Here is a 27,805-nt window from a genome sequence, read left to right on the forward strand (position 1 = left end):
TCTTGAACTCTTAGGCTCAAGTAATCCTCCCACCTTGGCCTCCCAAAGTGCTGGGATTACAGGTGTGAGCCACTGTACCTAGCCTAGAATATTTTTTATAGTGCTCAGGAGAAAGATTAAAAGTATGAAAAGTGTCTACTATGTATACTTTAATATCATATTGTAATACATTTTAAGATACTATATAGTATAATTAGTGAAAATCTTCAAATCAGCTCATAACCACTAGTGATCTGGCTGTATCTGTTTTGACACTTTTGTTCTCAGTATCTGTTTGGCTTAAGACTCTTGTCTTCTCATTAAGAGTGCTTGACACAGTACATTGAAAACATAATTTCAAAAGAGCATAGAGTATCACATGGTTTTGCCAGACTAAACAACTCTGAGTAAGAAAGTGGCTTTCCCCCTATGGTAATGCCAAGCTACTAGAGGACCTTCAGTAGTAAAGTATGATTTAAAACCCTGACCCTATCTGTCTTTTCCCAGTTGCAGGAAGTCCTTTATAGTGTTTGAGGGTGACAGCAGGGAAACAGTACTCTGGCAGATCCTATCTGTGGTGGCTCCCTCCTTTCTGAGTCATTACACACTCTTCTGGATCATTTCTTTCATTTTTCCTTTTCCTCTCCTCTCCCCTATTTTCATTCCCCTATCACTGCGAAGCCAAAACCAAAACGTGGAGGGGGAGCTAGCTGGGGAAAACATTCCAGCTTCTTTTTTCTTATCTAAACACCATTCTTCTTCTTTTTTATTTTTTAATTAATAACTTTATTTTTAGGGCAGTTTTAGGTTCAGAGCAGAATTGAGCAGAAAGTACAAAGAGTTCCCATATACTTCCTGTCCCCCACCATGCACAGTCTCCCCCACTATCAACATCCTGCACCCAAGTGGTACACTTGTTATAGTCAATAAACCCCCCACTGACACATCATTATCACTAAAGTCCATAGTCTACATTAAGATTCACTCTTGGTGTTATATTCTCTGGGTTTGTACAAATGTATAAGCACACATATCCACCATTGTAGTGTCATACAGAATATTTTCACTGACCTAAAAATCCTCTGGGATCCACCTGTTCATTCCATTTTCCCCCTAACTTCTGACTACCACTGATCTTTTTCCTGTCTTGATGGTTTTGCCGTTCCCAGAGTATCATATAGTTGGAACCATACAGTATGTGGCCTTTTCAGATTGACTTCTTTCACTTACCAATATGCACTTAAGGTTCTTCCATGTCTTTCCATGGCTTGATAGCTCATTTATTTGCAGCACTGAATAATATTTCATTGTTTGGATGAGCCACTGTTTATCCACTCAGCTACTGAAGGGTGTCTTGGTGCTTCTAAGTTTTGGCAATTATGAATAGCGATGCTATAAACACCTGTGTGTGGGTTTTTTGTGGACTTAAGTTTTCAACTGATTTGTGTACCTACCAAGGAGTGTGATTACTGGATTGTATGGTAAGAATATGTTTAGTTTTATAAGAAATGGCCACACTGTCTTCCAAAGTGGCTGTACCATTCACCAACAAATGAGAGTTTCTATTGCTCCACATGCTCATCAGCATTTGGTGGTGTTAGTGTTTTAGATTTTGGCCATTCTATTTGTAGTGGTATCTTGTTGTTTTAGTTTGCAGTGCTCTAATGACATATGATGTTGAAGATCTTTTCACATGTTCACATGCCATCTATATATCTTCTTGGATGAAGCGTCTGTTCAGGTATTTTGCTCATTTTTAAAACAGAGTTGTTCACTTTCTTATTATTGAGTTTTAAGCGTTCTTGTATATTTTGGATAACAGTCCTTTATCACAGTAGTCCCAAACCTTTTTGGCACCAGGGACCAGTTTCATGGAAGACAGTTTTTCCATGGACTGGGGTGGGGTGGGAATGGTTTCAGGTGAAACTGGTCCACCTCAGATCATCAGGTATTCGATTCTCATACGGAGTGTGCAACCTAGATCCCTTGCGTGCACAGTTCACAATAGGGTTTGTGGTCCTATGAGAATCTAATGCAGCCACTGATCTGACAGGAGGTGGAGCTCAGGCTATAATGCTTGCTCATCAGCAGCTCACCTGCTGTGCAGCCTGATTCCTCCCAGGCCATGGACTGGTACTGGTCTGGACCTGGAGGTTGGGAACCCCTGCTTTATCAGATGTGCTTTGTACAGATACATTCTCCCCGTCTGTGGCTTGTTTTCTTATTCTCTTGACACTGTTTTGCACAGAGCAGACTTTTTTTTTATTTTAATGAAGTCCAGATAATCAATTATTTCATGGTTCATGTCTTTGGTGGTGTGTCTAAAAAGTCCTATCTATGCTCAAGGTCATCTAGGTTTTATCCTATATTGTCTTCAAGGAGTTTTATAGTTTTGTACTTTACATTAGATCTTTGAGTTAACTTTTATGAAGAGAGTAAGCTCTATGTCTAAATTTTTTTTTTTTTTTTTTTTTTTTTGCATGTGGATGTCCAGTTGCTCCAGCCCCAGTTGTTGAAAAGACTGTCTTTGCTCCAGTGTATTACCCTGGTTTCTTCATCAAAGATCAGCTGACTACATTTATGTGGCCCTATTTCTGGGCTCTGTATTCTGTTCCTTTGATCGATTTGTCTATTCTTTTGCCAGTACCGTACTATCTTAATTACTTTAACTTTCTAGTAAGGCTTGAAGTCAGGTAATGTCAGTCTTTCGACTTTATTGTTCTTCTTTAATATTGAGTTGGCTATTACGGGTCTTTTCCTTCTCCATATAAACTGCAGAACCAGTTTGCCAATATCCACAAAATAACTTGCTGGGATTTTTACTGTGATTGCAGTGAATCTATAGATCAAGTTGGGATGAATGACATCTTGACAATACTGAGTCTTCCTATCCATGAACATGCAGTGTCTCTCCATTTATTTCATTCTTTGATATCTTTCATCAGAGTTTTGTGGTTTTCCTATATAGGTTTCATATATATTTTATTAAATTTATACTTAAGTATTTTACTTTTTGGGGTGCTAATGTAAAACAAGACAGGCATTATGAGGAAAATGTAATGTCTGTTTGGGGGTAATGTGTTTTTAATATTAAATTTCACTTGTTCATTGCTGGTATATAGGAAAGCATTATGACTTTTGTATATTAACCTTGTATCCTGCAGCCTTGCTATAATCACTTACTAGGTCCAGGAGATTTTTTTTTTTCTGTTCTTTTGGATTTTTTTATGTAGAAGTCATGTCATTTGCAAACAAAGACAGTTTTATTTTTACCTTCCCAATCTGTATCCATTTTATTTCCTTTTCTTGTCTTGTTACATTAGCTAAGACTTCTAGTATGATGTTGAAAAGCAGTAGTGAGAGAAGATATCCTTGCCTTATTCCTGATCTTAGTGGGAAAGGTTGAGTTTCTCACCATTACATATGATGTTAACTATACGTTTTGTTTGTAGATGTTCTTTCTCAAGTTTAGGAAGTTTTCTTATTTTGTCAAATTCTTTTTCTGCCTTTATTGATATGATCATGTGATTTTTCTTCTTTAGCCTATGGGTGTGATGGATTACATTAATTTGTTTTCTAATGTTGAACCAACCCCACATACCTCAGCTAAATCTCACTTGGCCATGGTGTATAATTCTTTTCATACATTATTGGATTCAATTTGCTGATATTTTGTTAAAGATTTCTGCATCTCTGTCCATGAGAGATTGGTCTATAGGGTTTATTTTCCTTGTAATGTCTGTTTTGTTTTAGTATTAGGGTAATTGTAGCCTCGTTGAATGAGTCAGGAAGTATTCCCTCTGCTTTTATATTCTGAAAGAGATTTCAGAGAATTGGTATAATTTCTTCCTTAAATGTTTGGTAGAATTCACCAGTGAACCCACTCTGGTGCCTTCTGTTTCAGAAGGTTATTAGTTATTGATTCAGTTTCATTAATAAATGTAGGCCTATTCCATTTGTCTATTTCATCTTGTATGAGTTTTGGAAAATTATGTCTTTCAAGGAATGAGTTCATTTCACCTAGATTATCAAATTTGTGAGCATAGAGCATATTATCCTTTAATGTCAATGAGATCTGTAATGATACCCCTCTTTCATTTCTGAATAACTTTCATTCATTCTTCACGTGCTAGACAAAGTAGAATTTCAACTAAACCAAAGCAACTGTTCAACAGATTTAGCCTTAGTCCTAATTAGATTATTAGTAACATCTCCCTTTAGAAATGTATGAAGGTACTTTTAGCAGAGGAACCAAGCTTGAGCTAGTTTGACCATAATGAATTTTTGCTGAGGAAGCAGAAGAAATGTTTATATTGGTGAGGGCATAATCCTGTAATCTTTTCTGTGTCCTGACACCTCAGGACCATAGACAAGATGTGGCTCATGCAAGAGAAAGTATGCTTTTGAAAATGAACATGGGCCAAGCATAGTGACTCATGCCTGTAATCCCAACACTTTGGGAGGCTGAGGCGTGAGGATTGCTTGAGCCCGGGAGTTTGAGACCAGCCTGGGCAACATAATGAGACTTTGCCTCTATGAAAAAAAAAAAAATCAAAAAATTAGATGAATGTGGTGGCGAGTGCCTGTGGTCCCAGCTACTTGGAAGGCTGAAGTGGGAGGATCACTTCAGCACAGGGGGGTCGAGGCTTCAGTGAACCATAATTCTGCCACTGCACTCCAGCCTACGTGGCAGAGTGAGACCCTGCCTCAAAAAAAATAGTAATTTAAATAAAATATGATAAAAAAAAAACATGGTCTTTCTTTTTTTTTTTTTTTGAGACGGAGTGTCGCTCTGTCTCCCAGGCTGGAGTGCAGTGGTGTGATCTCGGCTCACTGCAACCTCTGCCTCCCAGGTTCAAGCAATTCTCCTGCCCCAGCCTCCCGTGTAGCTGGGACTATAGGTGCTGGCCACCACGCAAGGCTAATTTTTGTATTTTTAGTAGAGACGGGATTTCACCATATTGGTCAGGCTGATCTCGAACTCCTGACCTCAGGTGATCTGCCCGCCTCAGCCTCCCAAAGTGCTGGGATTACAGGGGTGAGCCACCGCGCCCGGCTAAAACATGGTCTTTCTAATACCCTTTGTTGATCTGAATTTGAAAATTTCCTGTGAGACCTTCTGGCTTATTACAAAGAAATTTGCATCTAAAGATGCATATGGGCCGGGCGCGGTGGCTCACGCTTGTAATCCCAGCACTTTGGGAGGCCAAGGCGGGCGGATCACGAGGTCAGGAGATCGAGACCACGGTGAAACCCCGTCTCTACTAAAAATACAAAAAATTAGCCGGGCGTGGTGGCGGGCGCCTGTAGTCCCAGCTACTCGGAGAGGCTGAGGCAGGAGAATGGCGTGAACCCGGGAGGCGGAGCCTGCAGTGAGCCGAGATTGCGCCACTGCACTCCAGCCTGGGCGACAGAGCGAGACTCTGTCTCAAAAAAAAAAAAAAAAAAAAAAAAAAAAAGATGCATATTGGAACGTTTCAATCTCAAAGCTATCAATGGGAAATCAAACTGCAGAAACATCAAATTTGGTTTTGAATATAGTCTAAGTAGACAATAAAATGAAAATACATTTGTTTATATTGAAGAAGCAAATGACACACCAAATAGTTAATTTCTAATAGTTTTCTTTTTTTTTTTTTTTTTTTTTTTTTGAGACAGTGCCTTGTTCTGTTGCCCAGGCTGGAGTGCACTGGCATGAACTTATCTCACTGCAACCTCCATCTCCCGAGTTCAAGTGATTCTCCTGCCTCAGTCTCCCAAGGGCCTGTGCCACCACGCCCAGCTAATTTTTGTATTTTTAGTAGAGACAGGGTTTCACCATGTAGGCCAGGCTGGTCTTGAACTCCTGACCTCAGGTGATCCTCCCACCTTAGCCTCTCAAAGTGCTGGGATTACAAACGTGAGCCACCACGCCCAGCCTCTAATAATTTTCTTAATTCATGGTGCCCAAAATAAAAGGTTCTATATTCAGAGAAACCATGACAAAATTTAAACTCTAGCCCCAGTACCTATTTAACATTGGGCAAGTCACTTAATCTTTTTATGTCTAATATTTTTAATCTGTTAGGTGGTAATAATACTTGTGTATAACAACATAGGACTGTTTACAACAAGCACTTAATAATTGTTAGCTATTGTTACTAAATTCTATTCTGCTGATGGGTTCCAGAGTCTTTTCCTCCTTCACTAAACAAAACTCAGGATACTATGTGAAGGAAAAGAAGTGAGTTGGTAGAATTTATTTTTTAAATGCTTGAGTCAAAAGGAGAGCCATTTGTTGCTGAAGTATCAAAACTATTTTCTGATTTTCTTTCATTTTACTTGAAACTACATTAAAATTTTCTCCAATTTTCCAGATGATTGCATGATAATTCCTTTTAAGAGGACAGTAACACATGCAAGAAATAGCCTTACTCCCTCTGTTAAGAGAAATCATGGAAAGATATTACAATTAAAAGATAGTGAATTTTAGCTTAATTTTTACCTTTATCTAAATAACACTTGTACATAGCTACAGCTTTCAGTGAAGAAGAGATACTCATTCCCACAGCTAAATCCTGCTCCTCATAAGCAGTGATTTTAACTCTTTCACATATTTCTTCTGGCATTTACCTTCCTATCTCTAGAATAACATACTTACACTAATGACCAGGCATAGTGACTCACGCCTGTAATCCCAACACTGGTAGGTCAAGACGGGCAGATCATTTGAGCCCAGGAGTTTGAGATAAGCCTGGGCAACATGGTGAAACCTCGTCCGTACAGAAAATACAAAAATTAGCCAGCGGTGGTGGTGCATGCCTGTGGTCCCAGCTACTCGGGAGGCTGAAGTCGGAGGATTGCTTGAGCCCGGGAGTTTGAGGCTACAGTGAGCTGTGATTGCATTCCAGCACGACAGCCTGGGCCACAGAGAGAAACCTTGTCTCAATAATAATAATAATAATAATAATAATAATAATAACATACTTATACTATTATTTTTAAAACTGTATTCTTATCCATTGACTTCTTACTGTGGGAGATAATAATTTAGTCCTTTTACTACCATACTCCCTTTTCCAAAACACATACTTCTCCCTCCCCTCCATCTTCACAATGTAGTTACTTGTAATTTGGGGTTAAATCAGTTGTCTGTGCTTACATTGTAGTAACTGAAAGTGCTACTTAAGATTGAGCCAAGCAGTGTACTATGATTCTGTTTCCTGTCCTGCTTAGCTATTTACTTTTCTGGAGTTAATTTTTTTCACTTAGTCATTGCTCATTTTGTTGTCATTTCTTGCTATGTACTCATCACTAATTCATCCTCAAACTCTCTGACAGAGTAATAAAAACTCCTCTGAAAGTGGTCAAACATATCAGGCATTCTGGTTTCTCAGGTGATCCCACCTGGCCTTCTTCCTCCTGCATTTTCTCTAGGCTGCTCTGCATCTGTAGCCTGCGACTACCTTCCACTTCTCTCCTGTGTTTCAGATCCTTTGTTTCCTGGTCCCATCTTTTCTCTTCCTTGGTTCTGGTGGAGAACTCTGGGAAAGAGTACATGGGAGGTAACTTTTCTGGACACCTTATCATTCTGAAAATGTCTTTACTCTCATACTTGATGGATGATTTGGATGAGTCTAAAATTCTAAGTTGGAAAATTTTTTTCTCTTGAATTTTGGCAACATTGTTCTATTGATTTTCTAGCTTCCAGTGTTACTGTTGAGAAGTTCAATGTCATTCTGATTCCTGATCCTTTCTATGGTATTTTTTTTTTTTTTCCTGTCAGGAAGTACTTATGATCATCTCTATAGAAGGGGTATTACTCTTGACAGTGTTGCTTTCTGTGTGGTTTAAGAAATCCTTTCTCTCTTGGGTTTTGTTACTGTTTTAACCAACATAAATCCTTGATCTTAGTCATTCTAAGGTTAAAGAAAAACTGAGGAACAACTCAGGAATACATTTCAAGTACATGTGATAAAAGGCAAATGTGCAGAGGATGATAACTATATGTTTTTAAAAAATGGGAAAAAAGAGATAGTCGCAAAGTTCGACATAGGTTAGATCATTTCTCAAACTATATTCCATCACATATTAAACTCCTCAAATATTGCACACTGTGCTTTTTTCTCTCTTTTGTGCATTCTCGTGAACATTAGCCTGTTAGTTTAAGAAGTCTTGCAATAAACCTATTTAACCTTGCTTAACCTAGCATTGCCTAAATTTACTTGATCACCAGATTTTTTTTGTTTTGTTTTTAATTATTTTTAAAGGAACATTATTAACATATGTATAACACAGTTGGGGAAATGCCAGATAAGACATAGACTTTCCTGGCTGCTAAAGAGCAATTAAGCATTGGAATGAGTAACCAAGAGGAGCTGTGGACTCTCCTTTTCCAGAGGCCTTTAAAACAGGACATCTGTTTTAGGCGTAGTCCTGTTTAAACAATAGGGCTTTGCTGGCGGTTCTTCCTCTTCCTGTCCCCTAGTGGTAGTGCTGGAGGCTTTTAGCCCACCTTTTATATGACTGTAGTACTCTGGTGACTAATGTGTACACAAATTACTGTTATACTATTAATATTAATTATATTTATTGAGAACTTATTAAGTATCCAGCCCTATGGTAAGTGCTCTACATACATTATCTAATTTAATCCTCACAACTCTAGGAGGGAGACAATATTAATATTCTACAGATGGAAATTAGATATGAAGAGATACGAACTTCCAGCAATAGGGTTGGATTGGAACCTCGGGCATCTGACATGGAGCTGTGCCCATCCTTCTTCACCGTTAATGTTCAGAACAGCAAACGGCACAAAGCAAACGAACAAATAAAATTTGTATATCTGTACTTACTATGTAAAAACGAACCAAGATAATGCTTACTTTATTAGACTATTCAAGACTATTCCCTAAACCTTTTGATTAATTCAGAGTTCATGACTTTTGTTAGAAACAAATTCTGTTACAGATTTAGTTCTTCGCATTTTATTCTGTGATAATTTGCCATCCAGGAAATGGTTCCTTACATGAGACTTTTTCCCTCATAAATTTGATGACATTCATATACATTCACTGAAGACCCCCTAAAAATAAATCTGGATCTGTGAAAAGTGGCAAAGGTTAAAAGTCCCATTTTCAGCGTATTTACATATAGTAACAACTTGATAACACAGCGCTGAGAATGCCAGGCTCAGAGGAGCCAAGCTGGGCTCCCATCCAGTCAGCCTCTAGCTCACCAGGAAACCCTGAGCGGGTCACTTTGCCTCATTTTCTTTATCTGTCAAATGAGAACTCAGATGATCTCAAAACAGCCTTTTCTGCTCTAGTGTTTCAGGATGATTCTTGTCTCTGGATGTCAGCTGTCATGATGGGAGAGGAATTAGTAAATTCCCAGGTCAGTTTACACTGCAGAGTGATCTTGATCTGCATGAATCAGTAAGGATGGGCTGGATAAACAAGTTGGAACCACAGTTATGAGTACCATGACATTAACCTGAAACAAATGAGAAGGGATTGAAAAATCAGCGGTTAAGTGTCTTTTAAGGTCGTTTCCAACAAAACTACAAAGGACCTATGAAAGACTTTTCAGGTACATACTCTTGTTGCCTGGCTGAACACATTTCTCTAATAAAGCTTTCATTTGAGAGTTACTCTTCATAGTACATCCCCTGCCCCCCTGCCTGCCTGGCACATCATAGGTATTCAGTAAAGGTTTGTTGGAACTGTTAAATAATTGTTTAATATAGAACTGGAAGATCGGGAAGAAATAATGTTTTCTAACCAGTATCCACTGTAAAGTCACAAGTGTGGGCTATGGAGCTTCAGACCATCTGGATTCAATGCCAGTTCTACTGCTTAGTTACTGTGTACTTTTAGGCAAGTTACTTACTTCCGGGTCTATGCCTCAGTTTTCCCATCTTTAAGGTAAATTATAAGTGCACCTACTTCCTCAGGCTGGTTGTGAGGATTAAATGACGCAATCCAGGCACAGTATTTGGCGTAGTACTTTGCACAGATTTAGTGTCCTGTTAGTATTAGCTAATGTAAATATGAAGAAGATGTAACATTTTACCAGCTATTCTTATCGTAGTTTTTCTTTTCTTTTCATAAGGGACAACATAAAACCCCAAAGGTAAAGCATATATTTCTGGTGTTCAATTTTATAATTTAGCATCTTTTCCAACCCACTTCCATACTCCCAAATAATAATGCCTATCAGATTAAAGAAGTTACTTTATTTTTGCATGAAATTGGTTGTATTTTTGTTGAACTACTTCATCCTTTGAGTATTGTGAAAAGTCTGCGCATTGACTATAATAGCATTTAAAGCCAAGTTTTAAGGTCTAAGATAATGGCACACATCCATGTCCTTTGCTCACAAGTTCTGCCTAAAGACTTTTGCCAGCTTAAAACACGCTAAAGGTTGTGAAATTAATGGATATACCACTGATGCAACACAACTCAGTGTCACCAGCTGGGCAGTTAAGACACGTTCTTGTTACTGAGAAGGGCTGTTGTTCATGCAAATATTTTGTTCATTTGTTCTTTCATGGGTAATTGCACGGAGTAACAAAAAACACCTCCTCAACTTACAGCTTGGCAGAAACAGTAGCTTATGTTTTCTAGAGACAAAATTAGAAGCAGGCTTTCTGGACCCATCTCTAAGTCAAAATAAAATAAAATGTCTAGGGAACCACTGTGCCTCCCAGTAACCATGGTCCATGGAATAATGTTGTTTAGGTCAAGGTGTCCCAGAGTAAAAGGGAAGGGAGAAGGGCAGGGGGGAGGGGGAAAAGTGTGTTTGGGCAATGTTTTCATAGAGATGAAGAGGCAAGCTATTTTTCTTTCTTACTTTGTCTTTCAACTTAGAAAAATAAGAAAACCATCTAGGATCACAACCTTCCTCTTGTAATCAGCAAAAGAGAAAAAACTGAATATACGTCGTTGAAGGGGAATGGTTATGGCTTAAGTTGTATTTTATTGATAATGTTGAAGATTAACATTTTTTGGAGGGAACTTAAGTCTTAACAAAACTAAACTATTGAGAAAGTATTGTTATTTTTCCATCTTTAGTAGCAAAATGAAAATTTACTCTTCTGCATAAAATATGATTGTCAATTGGCCAGAATTTGGTAAAAAAAAAACTGCGCATAAAAGATGCACATGGGAAAATAGAATAATAAGATGCTGTCCTTTTGCTCCAGGCTGGAAGTCTAATGGTGGAGATAGTTATACAGATAATTATATCTGAGTTAAAGGAGGAGGTACAAAGTGCTGTGGGAACACAGAGAATGGAGTGTTTTTAAGTTGGAGGATTCATAGATGGTTTTATGGAGAAAGTAGCATTTGGACTGGGTTTTGAAAAACAAGCAGGCTTGTGGCATGAAGAGGTGAGGAGTAGGAAGAAGACACAGCAGCCTCGGTAACCTGCATGACTAAAAGAGGCAGGGCATGTTTAACCTGGGCAGATAGTATGATATGCACAGCCACCAGATATGCCAAGAATGGGAGCGAGGTCTGGGATAACCAGTGGAAATAAGACTGAAAAAGTAAGTTAGGGCTGAGACATAGAGGGCCTTGAATGCCAAGCTAAAAGGCCAGTGTTTCTCCTGCTTTTCCACCAGTATGCCCTTACTAGTAGAGGACAGCAAAAACATACCATTCTTGGGTAGAGGAAGGGAGGAATGAATAGGTGGAGTATGGGGTATGTTTGGGGCAGTGAAACTATTCTGTGTGATCCTCTAATGAATGCATGATATTATGTCTTTGTCAAAACCCATAGAACTTGGCCGGGCATGGTGGCTCACACCTGTAATCCCAGCACTTTGGGATGCAGAGGCGGGTAGATCGCTTGAGGTCAGGAGTTCAAGACCAGCCTGGCCAGCATAGTGAAACCCCTTCTCTACTAAAAATACAAAAATTAGCTGGGCATGGTGGCACACGCCTGTAATCCCAGCTACTCAGGAGGCTGGGGCAGGAGAATCATGTGAACCTGGGAGGTGGAGGTTGCAGTGAGCCAAAATCGTGCCACTGCATGCCAGCCTGGGTGACAGAGCGAGACTCCACCAAAAAAAAAAAAAAAGAAAGAAACAAAAGAAAAACGTAGAACTATACAACACAAAGAGCAAACCTTAATGTAAATCGTGGACTTTAGTTAGTAATAATGTGTCAATATTGGTTCATCAGTTGTAGCAAGTATACTACACTGTACAAGGTGTTAGTAATGGGGAAAACCATGTTTTGTAGAGAGGGGACAGGAGGCTGGGGAAGGGCTATTATGAGAGCTCTGTACTTTCTGCTCAATTTTTATGTAAACCTAAAACTGCTCTCACAAAAGTAAAGGCTACTGTGAAAAACAAAACAAAACAAAAAACAGAAAACAGCATCCTTTTAGCCATGAGATGCACTACAAGTAGAAAGTTTTCTAGGAATTTCATATAATATCTTTAAAAATTATATGAACTTTTCCTTCTTTCCTTAACACATAGATGGCTATTTTGACATTAAAAATTTTCCCAAAATTTCCACAATATAATACATGACCCCTAGGGATATGACTTTTGTAATAAGAAGCATGACTTTGGCTGGGCACAGTGGCTCACGCCTATATTCCCAGAAGTTTGGGAGGTTGAGCCAGGAGGACCACTTGAACGCAGGAGTTTGAGATGAGCCTGGGCAACACAGTGAGATGCTGTCTCTTTAAAAGTGAGGTGGTGGGGGGCGGGGGAGAGAGAGAGAGAGAGGAAAGAAAGCAGCATGGCTCTGATTGATAGGAAGTCACTGAAGTTGTATGTTAAAAATGAAACAAAGCAAAATTAAACCAGTAAAATCATGAGCAACCAATTTCTCTCCCACCCCAGATATTTGTGCATCCTTATTTTCATTTCCAAGTATTCATACAAAAGCATATCCACTACCTTTAACTCACTTTGTCAGCCTTTATTCTGTATGCAGAAAACTTTGCAATAGCATAGTGAGAAATAGGTGATAAACCCACCTTTGTGGATATTACAATGTAGACAAGGGAAATATACTTTAATATGAAAATAAGTTTTACTAAGAAAAGTAGATACAGAAATGAAAATTGAACCTGCCAAGGAGACAGACAAAGTAAATGGAATGACCTGGGTTAGACAGGTTTGGATGAATTTTGAAACAAAAGACACAGTTGGATGGGTGCCCTGTCCTTAGGAGCACAGACTTTTTTCTGGATGTCATTGAGACCTAGAATGACCTTTAACTATCACCAGTACACATTCCCCTTTTTGGTGTGCAGTGTTGACACTGAAACACAGATAACTTAAGGTTGTTTGGGTACTTATTTACATAGATAGACATGTGAACCCATACGGTACGTAATTAGTCCTCTTTAAACCACAGACGCACATTCACAGGACTAGTCTTGTTTATATTTTCAAGGCTTTTTTTTTTTTTGAGATGGAGTTTCACTCTTGTTGCCCAGACTGGAGTGCAGTGGCGTGATCTCAGCTCACTACAACCTCTGCCTCCTGGGTTCAAGCAATTCTTTGCCTCAGCTTCCCGAGTAGCTGGGATCACAGGCATGCACCACCATGCCCGGCTAATTTTGTATTTTTAGCAGAGACGGGATTTCTCCATGTTGATCAGGCTGGTCTCGAACTCCTGACCTCAGGTGATCCACCCTCTTTGACCTCCCAAAGTGCTGGAATTACAGGCGTGAGCCACCGCGCCCAGCTTCAAGGCATTTTTTCTTATGAAGATCACAGCTGAAATCTTCAATCTTCAACTCATGCAAAAGTTTGCCTTTGGAGTGAATTTCTTGGCAATCTGCTTGGTAAGAAAAAGCAAGTGGTGTTAAAGTGAGAGCATTAAAATAAAATTGGTCCAAAAAAATGATAAATAAATAAAAGAAAAGAAAAAGGAAAAGCAAGAGGCCCGTGCACAGACACACAGATGAGGGTGGCCCCTCCTCCATAAGCCTGTTTCATCAATGAGAGAATCAAGAGAATACTGTATATACAGAAGAGAGTTTCAAGGTCAGTCTTGAGTTTGACTCTTCTACTTCCTAGCTAGAGGACCTTGGGCAATTCACTTTACTTCTTTGGTCCTAGCTTGCTTATCTATAAAGTGAGAATAATATTTCAGATTATGCAGAAGAAAAGGTAGGATGTACTGGGCACATGGGAAATGCTTGATCAATACCAGTTTGCTTCCCTCCTTCCCTGCTCCTTCTGCTAAAACTTCACAGCTATCTCATTAAGTCATCAATGTATTTAGTATTTAATAAATAAATATTTAACGAGCACCTACTATGAGACAAGCCCTTGGTTAGCAGTGGGGATATGACTGCAAACAAGAAAGATACGCCTGTCATTTGATGAGTCCTGGAGTTTATGAGCAGCTCATCTCTGTCTCCAGTGTGAGCAGTCCTAAATTTACACAGTTCTCCACTGGTGTTTTTGACCACAGAGTTAACATTTAAAATACCACTGCTTTTTTGGCACCACTTTGAATAATGAACTGTTTTCAGGTAAATAGAGTCCAGGTACCTATTGAAGAAAGTTTTCCAGTCTACACACTCGGTGGCTCACAAGTTCACATGAAGTGAAGCAAAAGAGTTTTGTTGCACTTACTGTGACAATAAATCATGTTTAGAAAAATGCATGTGGCATACATGATATTGGGCAGATGATTCATGAAACTTGCTATTCTGTGGCCTTAGAATCCATATAAGTATTTTTCCTTTGTCTTTTATGTGTTTTCTTTTTTCTATCTCTGTTTTGTTTTGTTTTTGTTTTTGAGGTGGTTTAAAATTAATGCTGGGCTAGAGTCTGATTTTGACACTCTTGGGTATGATCAAATGTTTCCACATATCTCTCTAACCTTTCTATTCTCAATGTGGCGAAAACTTTTTCCTCTTTAAGAAAAGGTGTATCCACAGAAAAGATTATTATTTGAGTAATTTTTCATAGTACAGAAGTAATAATTGAGTAATTTTTCTCTTTAAAATTTTTTTATTTTTGTATTAAGAACAAAATTATTTTAGGATGCAATTAAAGAAGAAGTTCATTTACCTAAATTTGATTTGCCAACTTTTCTATTACACAAAAGCATTATAAATACAAGTAGAATAGCAAAAATTTCATCCTAAAGAGAAAAATATTTTGGGCTTCTAATTTCAAGAGAGCAAAATTGTCCTGGAACCCTGTGCACACTTTAAAAACAATCATTAACAGATTGCATCAAACTAGAAACTTCTTCACAGCAAAGGAAATAATCAATAAAGTGAAAAGCCAGCCTACAGAATAGGGAAATCTGTACATCTGATGTGGAGTTATTGATTGCAAATCGTACATCTGATATGGAATTAATATTCCAAAATATATAAGAAACTCAACAAACTCAATCGCAAGAAAACAAATAACCCAGTTAAAAAATGATAAAGGACCTGAATATCCATTTCTAGAAAGAAGACATACAAGTGGCCAACAGATGTATGAAAAGGTACTCACCATCACTAATCATCAGGGAAATGCAAATCAAAACCACGGTGATATATCATCTCACACCCATTAGAATGGCTGTTATCAAAAACACAGAAGATAAGAAGTGTTGGCAAGGATGTGGATAAGAGGGAACCCTTGTACACTGTTGGCAGGAATGTAAATTAGTATAGTCATTATGGAAAACAGAATGGACTGCCTCAAAAAATTAAAAATAGAACTAGCATATGATCCAGCAATCCTGCTTCTGGGTATATATCCAAGTGAAATGGAATCAGTATGTTGAAGAGCTATCTGCTCTCCCATGTTCACTGCAGCATTATTCGCAATAGCCAAGATATGAAATCAACCTGTCAATGGATGAATGGATTTTTGAAAACACAGTATGTATCTGTATATATAAAATATATATACACACATACATATATACACGTACAGATATATATGTACACACCCAATAGAATATTATTCAACCTTAAAAAAGGAAGGAAATCCTGTCATTCGTGACAACAGAGATGAACCTAGAGGACATTATGCTAAGAGAATTAAACTGGGTAGTATATAACACAGAAAGACATACCACATGATCTCACTTATACGTGGAATCTAAAAAAGTCGAACTCATAAAAGCAGAGAGTAAAATGGTGGTTGCCAGGGGCTGGAGGGTGAGAGCAATGGGGAGATGTCAGCCAGAGTTTCAGTTATGCAGGATAAGTTCTGGAGACCTAAGTATAGGTCACCGTTAGCATGGTGACTATAGTTAGTGATACTGTATGGTATATTTGAAATTTGCTGAGACAGTAGACCTTAAGTGTTCTCACTACACGTATTCATACTCAAAAAGGTAACTGTGTGAAGTGATGAATATGTTCATTAGCTTGATTATGATAATCATTTCATAGTAAATACATATATTAAAACATCACATTGAATACCTTAAGTGTTTTGTTTGTTTTTTGGCTTTTTGGGTTTTTTTTTGTTTTGGTTTGGTTTGTTTTTTTTTGAGATGGAGTCTTGCTCTGTTGCCCAGGCTAGAGCAAGTGGTGTGATCTCACCTCACTGCCACCTCTGCCTCCCAGGTTCAAGTGATTCTCCTGTCTCAGTCTCCCGAGTAGCTGGGATTGCAGGCGTGCTACCACACCTGGCCAATTTTTGTATTTTTAGTAGAGATGAGGTTTCGCCATGTTGGCCAGGCTGGTCTCGAACTCCTGACCTCAGGTGATCCTCCTGCCTCAGCCTCCCAAATTGCTGGGATTACAGGTGTGAGCCACCGTGCCTGGCCTGTATACCTTAAGTTTAAAAATTTTTGTCTGTTATACTCAATAAAGCTGGACAAAATTTTAAATAAATAACAGCAGTCATTAACAGACTCAATTGATGACTTTCTGTAGAAGATAATGAGAGCAGGCCTGTTGGCAAAAAGGCATTTATATGGATACACTGTATATATCTGCACTGTTTCAGGATTCTCTATTATGATACCTGGGTAAAGGGTGACTTCCTTTCTATCATAAAACAGCCTGGACAGCACTAAGAAGGTGGTTATGTTCTTTTCTGTTGTTGTGAGAGCCTAGATGAGATTACTTTGCCAAAGACTCTTTTCATTTCTGTTTCTGAAACTGTGAGATTGCTGTGTTCTCTAGGACTTAACTTCACTGCTAGTCTATTTTTCCTTTCAGAAATGACCATGGTTGACACAGAGATGCCATTCTGGCCCACCAACTTTGGGATCAGCTCCGTGGATCTCTCTGTAATGGATGACCACTCCCACTCCTTTGACATCAAGCCCTTCACTACTGTTGACTTCTCCAGCATTTCTACTCCACATTATGAAGACATTCCATTCACAAGAACAGATCCAATGGTTGCGGATTATAAATATGACCTGAAACTTCAAGAGTACCAAAGTATGATGTTTATTTTCACTTTTCAGACTACTAGGACTAGAATTGGACGTATCTCTCAGTAACCCTGTAATCAATAATGCTCCAGAGACTAGAAATCTAATAGAGAAGGCATTCACCATTCATTTATTCACCCATTTGTCCATGAAATATTAGGTATCTATGAAATGCCAGGAAGGGAGCTGGCCCCAGGTCAATCTTGCCTTCCCCTCCTCCTTCCTTCCTCTCTTCTTTCCTTTCTTGCTTACTTCCTTCTTAGGGACATTTTCTACCTTGATTACACTGCCAGTTGTATCTCAGGCTAAGAGTCCATCATCCAAACTTTGAATTCTTTTGGCCCCTTATAAGTTAATAAGTAACAATTCCAAGTCACCTTGTATGATATAATTTATCTTCACTATATTACTGCTACTACAGTACATTTTTTCTAGTATGTCCTTTCAGAAGTTTATACTGAAACCTACTTTTGAGCACAAGTTTGTTTTAACATTGTAGCCTATTGATAAATTTTCATGCCATTAACTAAATCAACATCAAAACATCAGACTCAAGAAAAACTAGAACTGCACTTTTTGAGATAAAATGTATTTCTGTGATGCTATTTCCTTGATTTTTATCATGTGTGGGCTGACATGCTGGTTTTCCAAAGCCACCACTATGTAACTGGTGATCATTACTTGACAAGTAAGAACTTCCTGTATTTCTAGTGGCTTTTAAAGATAAATAATATGCTTAGTTATATTTATCTGCAGTTTTCAGTTAGAGCCTAATATGGAAATTTAGTAGCCCTGAGCCTAACTAGTAAAAGGTAGGGCTTACTTCCATAAGTTCCACCACGCTCTGTCGAAGATTATTTCACAAACCACCTCTTTTGATTGAACACTTATGGTAACCTGGGCTCGTATTTTTCATGCACCTCAAGCTAGGCATACCATGACCTTTTCACAGTGGTGTTCCTTCTGTGGTTCTTTTGCAAGAGTTGTTTCAAAGTACTTATGAAATGGAATATTTAAATAAAATGTATAATTTAATATTGTGATGAATACCAAAGACAGAACATTTCCTAGCAAAATAAGCTTCCTTGTCTCAAATCCTCTATGTTGTCTGTTAGAGCTGTAGTATTGCAGGGTACTGGGGGTCATAGAACCACAGACTTAATTCTCGTTCCCATTTTATATTTACGGGTGAGGCTTAGAGATGTTGTAACTTGCCTGTGATTACAAAGCCTTCTTTTTCTTGCCTTAACTCCAGTGTTTTTTCATGTTCCACTGTGCTTTTACACTGAAACGATATAAATACAGCACAAAGGTGTACTATGGTGGCTTGCCCTGTTGCCTTTTTAGGACTGTTTTCATGGGATAATTATCCTCTCACATGTCTCCATACACAGGTGCAATCAAAGTAGAGCCTGCATCTCCACCTTATTATTCTGAGAAGACTCAGCTCTACAATAAGCCTCATGAGGAGCCTTCCAACTCCCTCATGGCAATCGAATGTCGTGTCTGTGGAGACAAAGCTTCTGGATTTCACTATGGAGTTCATGCTTGTGAAGGATGCAAGGTAATTTAAAAAAAGTCTTCTTCAAAGAAATTGTTGAAACTTTATTATTTCATTTCAGCAGAACCCTTTTTTTAGGTGATACAATATATGAATTTTTTTTCTTCATGGAAGATTCTTGCTCTGTCACCCAGACTAGAGTGCAATGGCGCTATCCTAGCACACTGCAGCCTTGAGCTCCTGGGCTCAAGTGATCCTCCCACCTCAGCCTCCCAAAGGATGATATAATATTTGAAAGCCTAAGAAAGTGGATAAAAGCTGGGCTGCTTTGCCCCACGTTCCTTTCTCCAAATTGATTCTTTGAGACATTGATCTAATTTAATCCTTGCATCTTGCAGATTTTTACAAAAAGGTGACTTCTCCAAGGGGTCATGGCAAGACAGTGATGATCTGGCACCAGGATGCAGATTTCCTGCATTCTCTAGTTGTTTGTTTATTTATTTATTTTTTTGCTATACCATGTAATATTGTATAGACACTAGATTTTACAGATTATTTATATATGCATATCTTTGGATCCCTAGAGCAATCCTGTAAGATTGGGCTTCTTTATGGCCACATTACAGATGTAGAAATTACAGGTTAGTAAAACTTGCCAAGGTCATCCCTTAGTAAGTGGCAGACCTCGGTCTAGACTCTGACTCCTTAGGTGGTGTTGGCTCTCAAAGCAGTGCCTCGTGTTTCCTTATTCCAGCATCAATGTGAGCCACATACACAGACAGGCAAGGAGGTATAACGGTGTGGGAAAGGAGATACTATTTATCCTCATCTCTTTCCTTTGTGAAAAGGGTATTTTGGAAAATTCAGATGTTTAGTAATTTATTGCTTAATTATTAAGAAAATATGTGAATCCACTCATATTTTGATATGCAGTCTTTTAAGATAATTTTAATATACACAACAAAAAAATAGTACAATTTATTATATACTCAATGCACAGAATAAACTGTTCATAAATATTCACCTTATAAAATAAACACCTGCTTATTGGGCTTTTTATTCAACATAAAGATACAGAACAACAGTTAGGAAAGCTTTAGGACATCTTGGTTCCTACATGGATGATGGGCCAAAAAAGGAAACTGATTTTTATTGAATTCTTACTACATGCCAAATACTGTATGAGGTAACGTTTTCATACATCAGTATTTAACCACATCCTACCCAGATTTTCTCATCTATAAAATGATTGTGGCTGAGTGTGGTGGCTCACGCCTGTAATCTCAACACTTTAGGAGGCCAAGGCAGGAGGATCGCTTGAGCCCAGGGGTTCAAGACCAGTCTGGGCAGCATAGTGAGACCCCATCCCTACAAAATTTTTTAAAAATTAACCAGGCATGGTGGCACATGCCGGTAGTCCTAGCTTCTTGGGAGGTTTAGGTAAGAGGATCCCTTGATCCCAGGAGTTCAAGGCTGCAGTGAGCTATGATCACACCACTGCACTCCAGCCTGGGTCACAAAAGCAAGACCCTAACTCCAAAAATAAATAAATAAATAAATAAATAAGATGACACTGAATTAGATAATCTCTAAAGTCCCTTCAATTGAAACAGTTTTTACTCTAAAGGCAACCTAATACAGTGAAAAGGGACAAGCCAGAGGTCAGCTCCGCCACTTTCCAAAGTCACTAGCCAGTCACATACACATTATATCCTTCATCAGGCCCCCCATGTGTAAAATGACTTGGTTAGATTGGCTACACAAGGTCTTATTCATCTCTAAGGTCTATAATTTCAAACTGACACTTTGAAACACTCCTGGCAAGAGATGCTTTCATTTAAAACACTAAAACCCATTCATTCTGTAATTTAAACCAAGTTAAAATATTTATGACCTTATATGAAATCATTGTATTAAGTCAATTATCTAACATCTTGATGAGTAGTAAGAACATGTCATTTTATTCACTTAGATTTTTTATTGAGTGTTTTGTGGCTTTATTGAGTTTTATTGTTAGATTTAATGAGTTAGAGTTTATTTTTACTGAGTTGGATACCATTTTTGAGTGAGTAAACTGTTGCTAAATTCTGAGCCCTATTTATCTGAAGAAACCATTCTGTTTTGGTCATGTTGATAATTTACAACTATAAATAAATAAAAACAGCATGGTTGGTTTAAGGTTCCACAATAAGTTATTGTTTTCTATGGGCTAGTAAAGCACTTAGAAAACTAAAACCTTTAAGCAAATAGTTCCACCATAATCCTATTAGTCACAAATTTGTGGAAAGCTAACATTACCGAAAACAGCTGAAAATGGAAAGACAAGAACATTGTCAGTAGTTGGTTATAGTGATAAATCTAAGTTCTGAGGGCACTAAAACTTAAAAGCAAGCAGGGAAGAAGAGTAGCAAAAAGAGAAGAGAGAGGAGGAAATCCAAGTGCCTTCAAGTTAGGATTAGAAAGGGTAGAAAGCAGAGAGGGAGAAAAAATACTTAATAAAACCTGAAGACTCTAGGGGAGTCCTTAACCTATCATAGATTAAAAAGCAAACATAGAAGAAAACTAAGCGTATTGTATACTAACCTGCAGTAATTTGCAAACCATCCAAAATGTGGATTCCAGAATTCCTAGACTAAAATGTAAGGAAGGTTTTACTCACTTGGAAAGGGAAAATAGACATCTACACATTTTAAAGGTAAGAATAAGAAAAATATTATTCTTGGAAAATTTAAACATTTAGTAATATACTACTTAATATGGAGAAAATATGTGAATCCACTTATACTTTGATATGCAGTCTTTTAAAATAATTTTAATATACTCAATGAATAAAATATCATTTATTATATACTGATTACACAGAATAAATTGTTCATAAATATTTACCTTATAAAATAAACCCTGCCTCGGCTGGGGTTTTTATTTGGCGTAAAGATATAGAACAGCAGTTAGGAAAGAATTAGGACATCTTGATTCCTAAATGGATGGTGGGTCAAGAAAGGAAACTTTTTTTGAATTCTTATTCTGATTTTTATTGAATTCTTAGTATGTACCAGATACTGTGCGAGGTACATTTGCATACATCATTATTTAACCACATCCTACTCAGGTTTTCTCATCTATAAAATGATTCAGATGTTATTGGTAGGATGTGGTTACATAATGAAACAATATCATTTGGCTTCTTCAAGTATACATCAGCAGTTCCCAAAGTGTGGCTGGGGCTTGGACCCTTTCAAGGCATCCATGAAGTTGAAACTATATTCATAATAATGATTTTTATTACTTTTTTCACTTTCATTCTCTCAGGAGTGTATGTGGAGTGTTCTGGAAGCTACATGATGTAGGATGATGACATAGCTCTGGTAGCTAATGGAATGTTTGCTTATATGTTCTTGTGTATAATAATTTCTCAGTTGTAATTTCTAGTGTGATAAATGTCAGTAAAGATAGCCCACATAAACAAAATCTCTTTGGGGTCTTCTATAATTTTAAAAAGAGTAAAGGGATCTTGCCACCATAAAACTTTCAGTCTCATTCTAAAGAAATGCAGTTACTCATTCTTTGCTACTTTGAAACTAAACAAAATTGCTGCCACATTCTGAATACTGCTGCATTAGACCAGTGGCTGTCAGTAAAGACATGTCCTTAGCTTATAACCAATACGCAATAAAAAGCCAGGAAAATGGAATTAGCAAATGTGTTTAACTCATCTGCATGTATTTTCCGAGAGGTGTTTTGGAAGCTTCACATTTGCTGTTGTAGTAGAATGTGGGTTATATTCATAATTTAAAAAATACAATTGACCACAAAGCTGCAGGCTTATCTATGGATTGAAAAGAATAAACACAGCATAAAACAGCTGTTGGTAGATCTTCCTAAACAGTTTTACAATGTAAATGGAACAGGTTTATATTAGTGATTCTTGCCAAAATTCAGTCAGACAGATGAGAATGGGTAGATTGGGTTTGAATTAAGGTGAAATAGTTACAGATTCTTGGGTGTGTTAATATTGCAAACTTAAGTAAAATTAAAACCTTTAGCAACTGAAAGATATACATACTTTAGAGCTTGGAAAGCTATAATTTATTTGTTGTTTACATGTTGGACACATTTTTTTCCTTGGTAAGTTCCATCCTATTTTTTATCTTTAGTGAAAGATCATTTTGGAACCATAGCCATACCTAAAGATATAAGTAAATACAGTCTACCATACAATACAATGTAATCTAAGTTTGTATTTCTGTATACAAAAGAATGCCGTGTGCTTGTTAGCCACTTGTATGTCTATTCATCCCTACTTCAGAAAGAGTTTTAATTCTTCTCACCTGCCAGTCATAGCTTATTAATCCAACTTCCAGGGGCCAGACTGCTTCATGGGAGAGCCAACTGCAAGCCCAGCACAGGGCTGTTAATTTCATTGTAAAATCAACAACACCATTCTGAGGTCTCATTGTCCCTGATGTTTTGTTAAAATTAAAGCAATTAAGGAGAGATCAAAGAAATTTTTTCAAATGATATGAAAAATTTGTCTGTTACTTTCTAACAGACAAATGTGCAGACATTAGAATAAATATATACACAAAACAATTTTCTCAAATGGTGACTGATGCATCTCCAACACACCACATCACAGACTTCCTGATCATCAGAAGAGTAAGTTGTTGAAAATGCATTGTTCTATGGACTCTGAAATAATAAAAAAGAGTTTTATTAGAGTGTTTCTTCATCAGTAATATGAAGAAAATTTGGAGAAGCCGGCCTTGTTCTGTAAATCAATAAATAATTTTACAGAAAAGCACTCAATAATATCCTTACATCTTCCCCTCTAGATTCCTTGAGTTAAATGACAAGAAAACACTTGGTTGTCATGAACTCGGTGTAAAAAAAGTAAAGCAAGTTCCAAGATGCATGCTAGGATCTGTGTATTCAGTTCAAGATTTTATTTACATATACAGTGTATAATGTTCAGAATGATTATTCATTGAAAGACCTTGGATCATCATAAAAAATGTGATACACTTTTGAAAGGCATCAGCTGAGTCATGTCAGAAATTTCCATTATAAGAGTTAAACTTAATTCTCTTTTTTTTTGAATGTGTGTCAAAGATTTATTTAAAACCCATTAACGAGGGAAAAGCAGGATGGTAAATCTAGTTCAAAGAAGAACTCGAAGGACCAAGAATGTATAGTCACTGAAAGAAAGAATCCTGAAATAAGATTCAGAATGGTTAATGTTCTACAGGGCAATAAAACCATAACCTTGAGGTTATCTTTTCTTTTTCTTATTATTCTTATGCTTTAAGTTCTAGGGTACATGTGCACAACGTGCAGGTTTGTTACATAGGTATACATGTGTCGTGTTGATTTGCTGAACCCGTCAACTTGTCATTTACATTAGGTATTTTTCCTAATGCTATCCCTCCCCCAACCCTCCACCCCCTGACAGGCCCCAGTGTGTGATGTTCCTCACCCTGTGTCCATGCGTTCTCATTGTTCCACTCCCACCTATGAGTGAGAACGTGTAGTGTTTGGTTTCCTGTCCTTGTGATAGTTTGCTTAGGATGATGGTTTCCAGCTCCATCCATGTCCCTGCAAAGGATATGAACTCATCCTTTTTTATGGCTGAATAGTATTCCATGATGTATATGTGCCACGTTTTCTTAATCCAGTCAATCATTGATGGACATTTGGGTCAATTCCAAGTCTTTGCTATTGTGAATAGTGCCATAATAAACATATGTGTGCATCTGTCTTTATAGTAGCATGATTTATAATCCTTTAGATATATACCCAGTAATGGGATTGCTGGGTCAAATGGTATTTCTAGTTCTAGATCCTTGAGGAATCACCACACTGTCTTCCACAATGGTTGAACTAATTTACACTCCCACCAACAGTGTAAAAGCATTCCTATTTCTCCACATCCTCTCCAGCATCTGTTTGTTTCCTGACTTTTTGATGATCATCATTCTAACTGGCGTGAGATGGTATCTCATTGTGGTTTTGATTTGCATTTCTCTGATGGCCAGTGATGATGAGCATTTTTTCATATGTCTGTTGGCTGTATAAATGTCTTCTTTTGAGAAGTGTCTGTTCATATCCTTTGCCCACTTTTTGATGGGGTTCTTTGCTCTTTTCTTGTAAATTTGTTTAAGTTCTTTGTAGATTCTGGATATTAGCCCTTTGTCAGATGGGTAGATTGCAAAAATTTTCTCCCATTCTGTAGGTTGCCTGTTCACTCTGATGATATTTTCTTTTGCTGTGCAGAAGCTCTTTAGTTTAATTAGATCCCATTTGTCAATTTTGGCTTTTGTTGCCATTGCTTTTGGTGTTTTAGTCATGAAGTCTGCCCATGCCTATGTCCTGAATGGTATTGCTTAGGTTTTCTTCTAGGGTTTTTATGGTGTTAGGTCTTACATTTAAGTCTTTAATCCATCTTGAGTTAATTTTTGTATACGGTGTAAGGAAGGGATCAACAATTCTCTTATCAAAAAACCTTCCTCTCCTAACCATGCCAAATAACTGAGCACTCTGTGAGCCATCCAGCTGTCAGCTAGCCAAGTAGCATTTTCACCCACTAATATTAGTCTTTAAAAAGCAAGAATCAAAAGAGAAGTCAAGGAATATCATAAAATATCTATGATCACAATGGTAAACATCAAAATTTTCACCAACATTTATCAATGAGAACAGTTCTATACATTAGCATTCTATTCATCTGTGAAAAAAATTTTTTTGATATCTGAAGGTCCTCAGAACCCTTTGAGAATTAAAGAGACTTCAACTGCCAGCAAATTCTACATCGGGCATATTCTTTAAGACATTGTCGATCTCACAAGAGGTAGAGAAAACTCTCCAAAACATCAGTGAAACAAAATGAAACAAACATACCTTCAGTTCCAAGCTGTGAGCTGCAGGCACACTTAGCATGTCAGGGTTTTCCCCATGATAGATGCCCAGAGAGGTACAGGGGTGAACATTGCCCCAAAGGCGGATGGCTGTAGCAGTTTTCTGAGGAATCAGTGAGAAGGAGCTGAGTGTAGGGCTTCTGAATTAAGCCAGGATTCTCAAAAGTGTCTGAAATAGTCATAAGTCAGTAGCACCCCTGGCTACTGAATTCCTAATTTAGACCTTGTAGGAGTCCCCCAGTTTAAGGTCAAGAAACGAGTTCCAAATAATATCAGCAAGCATGTGAGAAGCTAACCATCTTGAATGACATTCATCAACAACAAGAAAACTGATACAGACTCCCTGCTCTTCCCCTACCTGGGGAAAGCAAAAATTGGGATTGCCTGATACAGAATATAAAATAGCTATTATGAATTATTTAAAGGAAGAGGGCATAGGCTTGCAACAATAAACTATTAGGAATAACCAGGATGATTTGAAAACCAAGTGAAAAAAAAGTGAAGCTTCTAAAACTTAAAAGTATAATTATTGAAATAAAAATTCAGTGGAAGGGTTAGATAGCTTACTGGACACAGCAGAAGAAAAACCTGAAACTGAAACAGATATGCAAAGAAACTACCAAGAATGAAACCAACAGTGTCTTAAAGAATATGCCCTATCCAGGATCTGCTGGAATTTGAAGGCTTTTAGTTCTTGAAGGATTCATAGGATCTTTGAATATTAAAGAGGTATGTCTTCTTCACTGATCAATGGAAGAATAAAGTGCAGAACTGTTCTCACTAATGAACTTTAGTGAGAAATGTTTGTTTTTACTTTAGCCAGTGTAATTATATATTTTCATGTTATTTTGCTTCTGTTCTGATTTTTACTTTGGCAATCAATATTAGTAAGTAGTGAGAAGAAGATGGAAAATTAAAGAGAGGCATTCAGAAATGTGAAGGCTAGAATAAGAAAGTCTAGTACTTATCTAACTGGAGTCCAGTACTGATGAACATGCGAAGCCGTAATGCAGAAACAACATATCCAAGAAGATAAATGAAAATAAATTCATGCCCAAACACGCTGTGGTTAAACTGCCAAATACTAAAGACAAATAGGGAGTATAAAAGCAACCAAAGAGAAAAGATAGATCACCTTAGAAGTAAATTGACAAGAGACTTCTCAACAGCAAAATGGAAGCAGAAGGATAATGGAATTCAAAGTATTAAGAGAAAATAACTGAGTACTCGGTAATCTCTCAAGAATGACAGTGAGCCAGGCATAGTGGCACACGTCTGTAATTTTAGGCCTTTGGGAGGCCAAGGTGAGTGGATCACTTGAGGCCAGGTATTCAAGACCAGCCTGGCCAACTTGGCGAAACCCCATCTCTACTAAAAATACAAAAAAAAAAAAAAAAAAAAAAATTAGCCAGGTATGGTGGTGCATGCCTGTAATCCCAGCTACCCAGAAGGCTGAGGCCCAAGAATCGCTTGAACCCAGGAGGTGGAGGTTGCAGTGAGCTGAGATAGCACCACTGCACTCCAGCCTGAGCAAGAGAGCGAGACTCTGTCTCAAAACAAAAAACAAAACAAAACAAAACAAAAAGAATGAGAGTGAAATGAAATACCTATTGGTTGAAAAAACAAAAATACTGAAAAAGTACATTTCAAGGATACTAAGCCAAACAGAGAAGATATTTGAACATCTGTAACACACAACAGATTAATATCTAGCATATTTATAAAAAAGTCTAAAATTCAATTTTAAGGAAAAGACAATTAGAAACTGGGAAGTAAAAAGCCAGGGACATACAAATCAAGATTTAAATTCAATTTTATACATTTTAGATTGTCAAAATTAAGAAGTCTAACAACACCAAATGTGGAAGAGACTTCAATTTTCATAAAGCGCTTGTGGGGAGTGTAAATTGATAGCCACTTTGGAAAACAATTTGGCATTATCTTGTAAAATTTTAATATTCACACATTGTACAACCCAGAAATGCCACTTAAAAATATTTACAGGAATATTTAGAGAAACTCTTCTCATAATAGCAAAAAATTGGCAT

General features: G+C 37.6%; 1 protein-coding gene across 14 annotated transcripts in view; it reads left to right on the top strand.

Annotated features, from left to right (window-relative positions):
* Window positions 1-27,805, top strand: part of PPARG (peroxisome proliferator activated receptor gamma) — a 179,661-nt gene that overhangs the window by 105,978 nt on the left and 45,878 nt on the right. For 12 of the 14 annotated variants that reach the window (XM_058437279.1, XM_058437277.1, XM_058437274.1 and 9 more), the window contains 2 exons: window positions 17,125-17,352; window positions 18,740-18,909. In XM_058437279.1, the coding sequence (XP_058293262.1) occupies window positions 17,127-17,352; window positions 18,740-18,909 (396 nt within the window). In that variant the 5' untranslated portion in view covers window positions 17,125-17,126. Of the gene's footprint in view, window positions 1-9,290; window positions 9,358-9,476; window positions 9,553-17,124; window positions 17,353-18,739; window positions 18,910-27,805 lie in introns of those variants that run through there. The other 2 variants (XM_058437284.1, XM_058437272.1) reach the window with 2 other exon arrangements.

The sequence above is a fragment of the Hylobates moloch genome, unplaced genomic scaffold, assembly GCF_009828535.3.
Source record: "Hylobates moloch isolate HMO894 unplaced genomic scaffold, HMol_V3 SCAFFOLD_4, whole genome shotgun sequence".
Classification (NCBI taxonomy): domain Eukaryota; kingdom Metazoa; phylum Chordata; class Mammalia; order Primates; family Hylobatidae; genus Hylobates; species Hylobates moloch.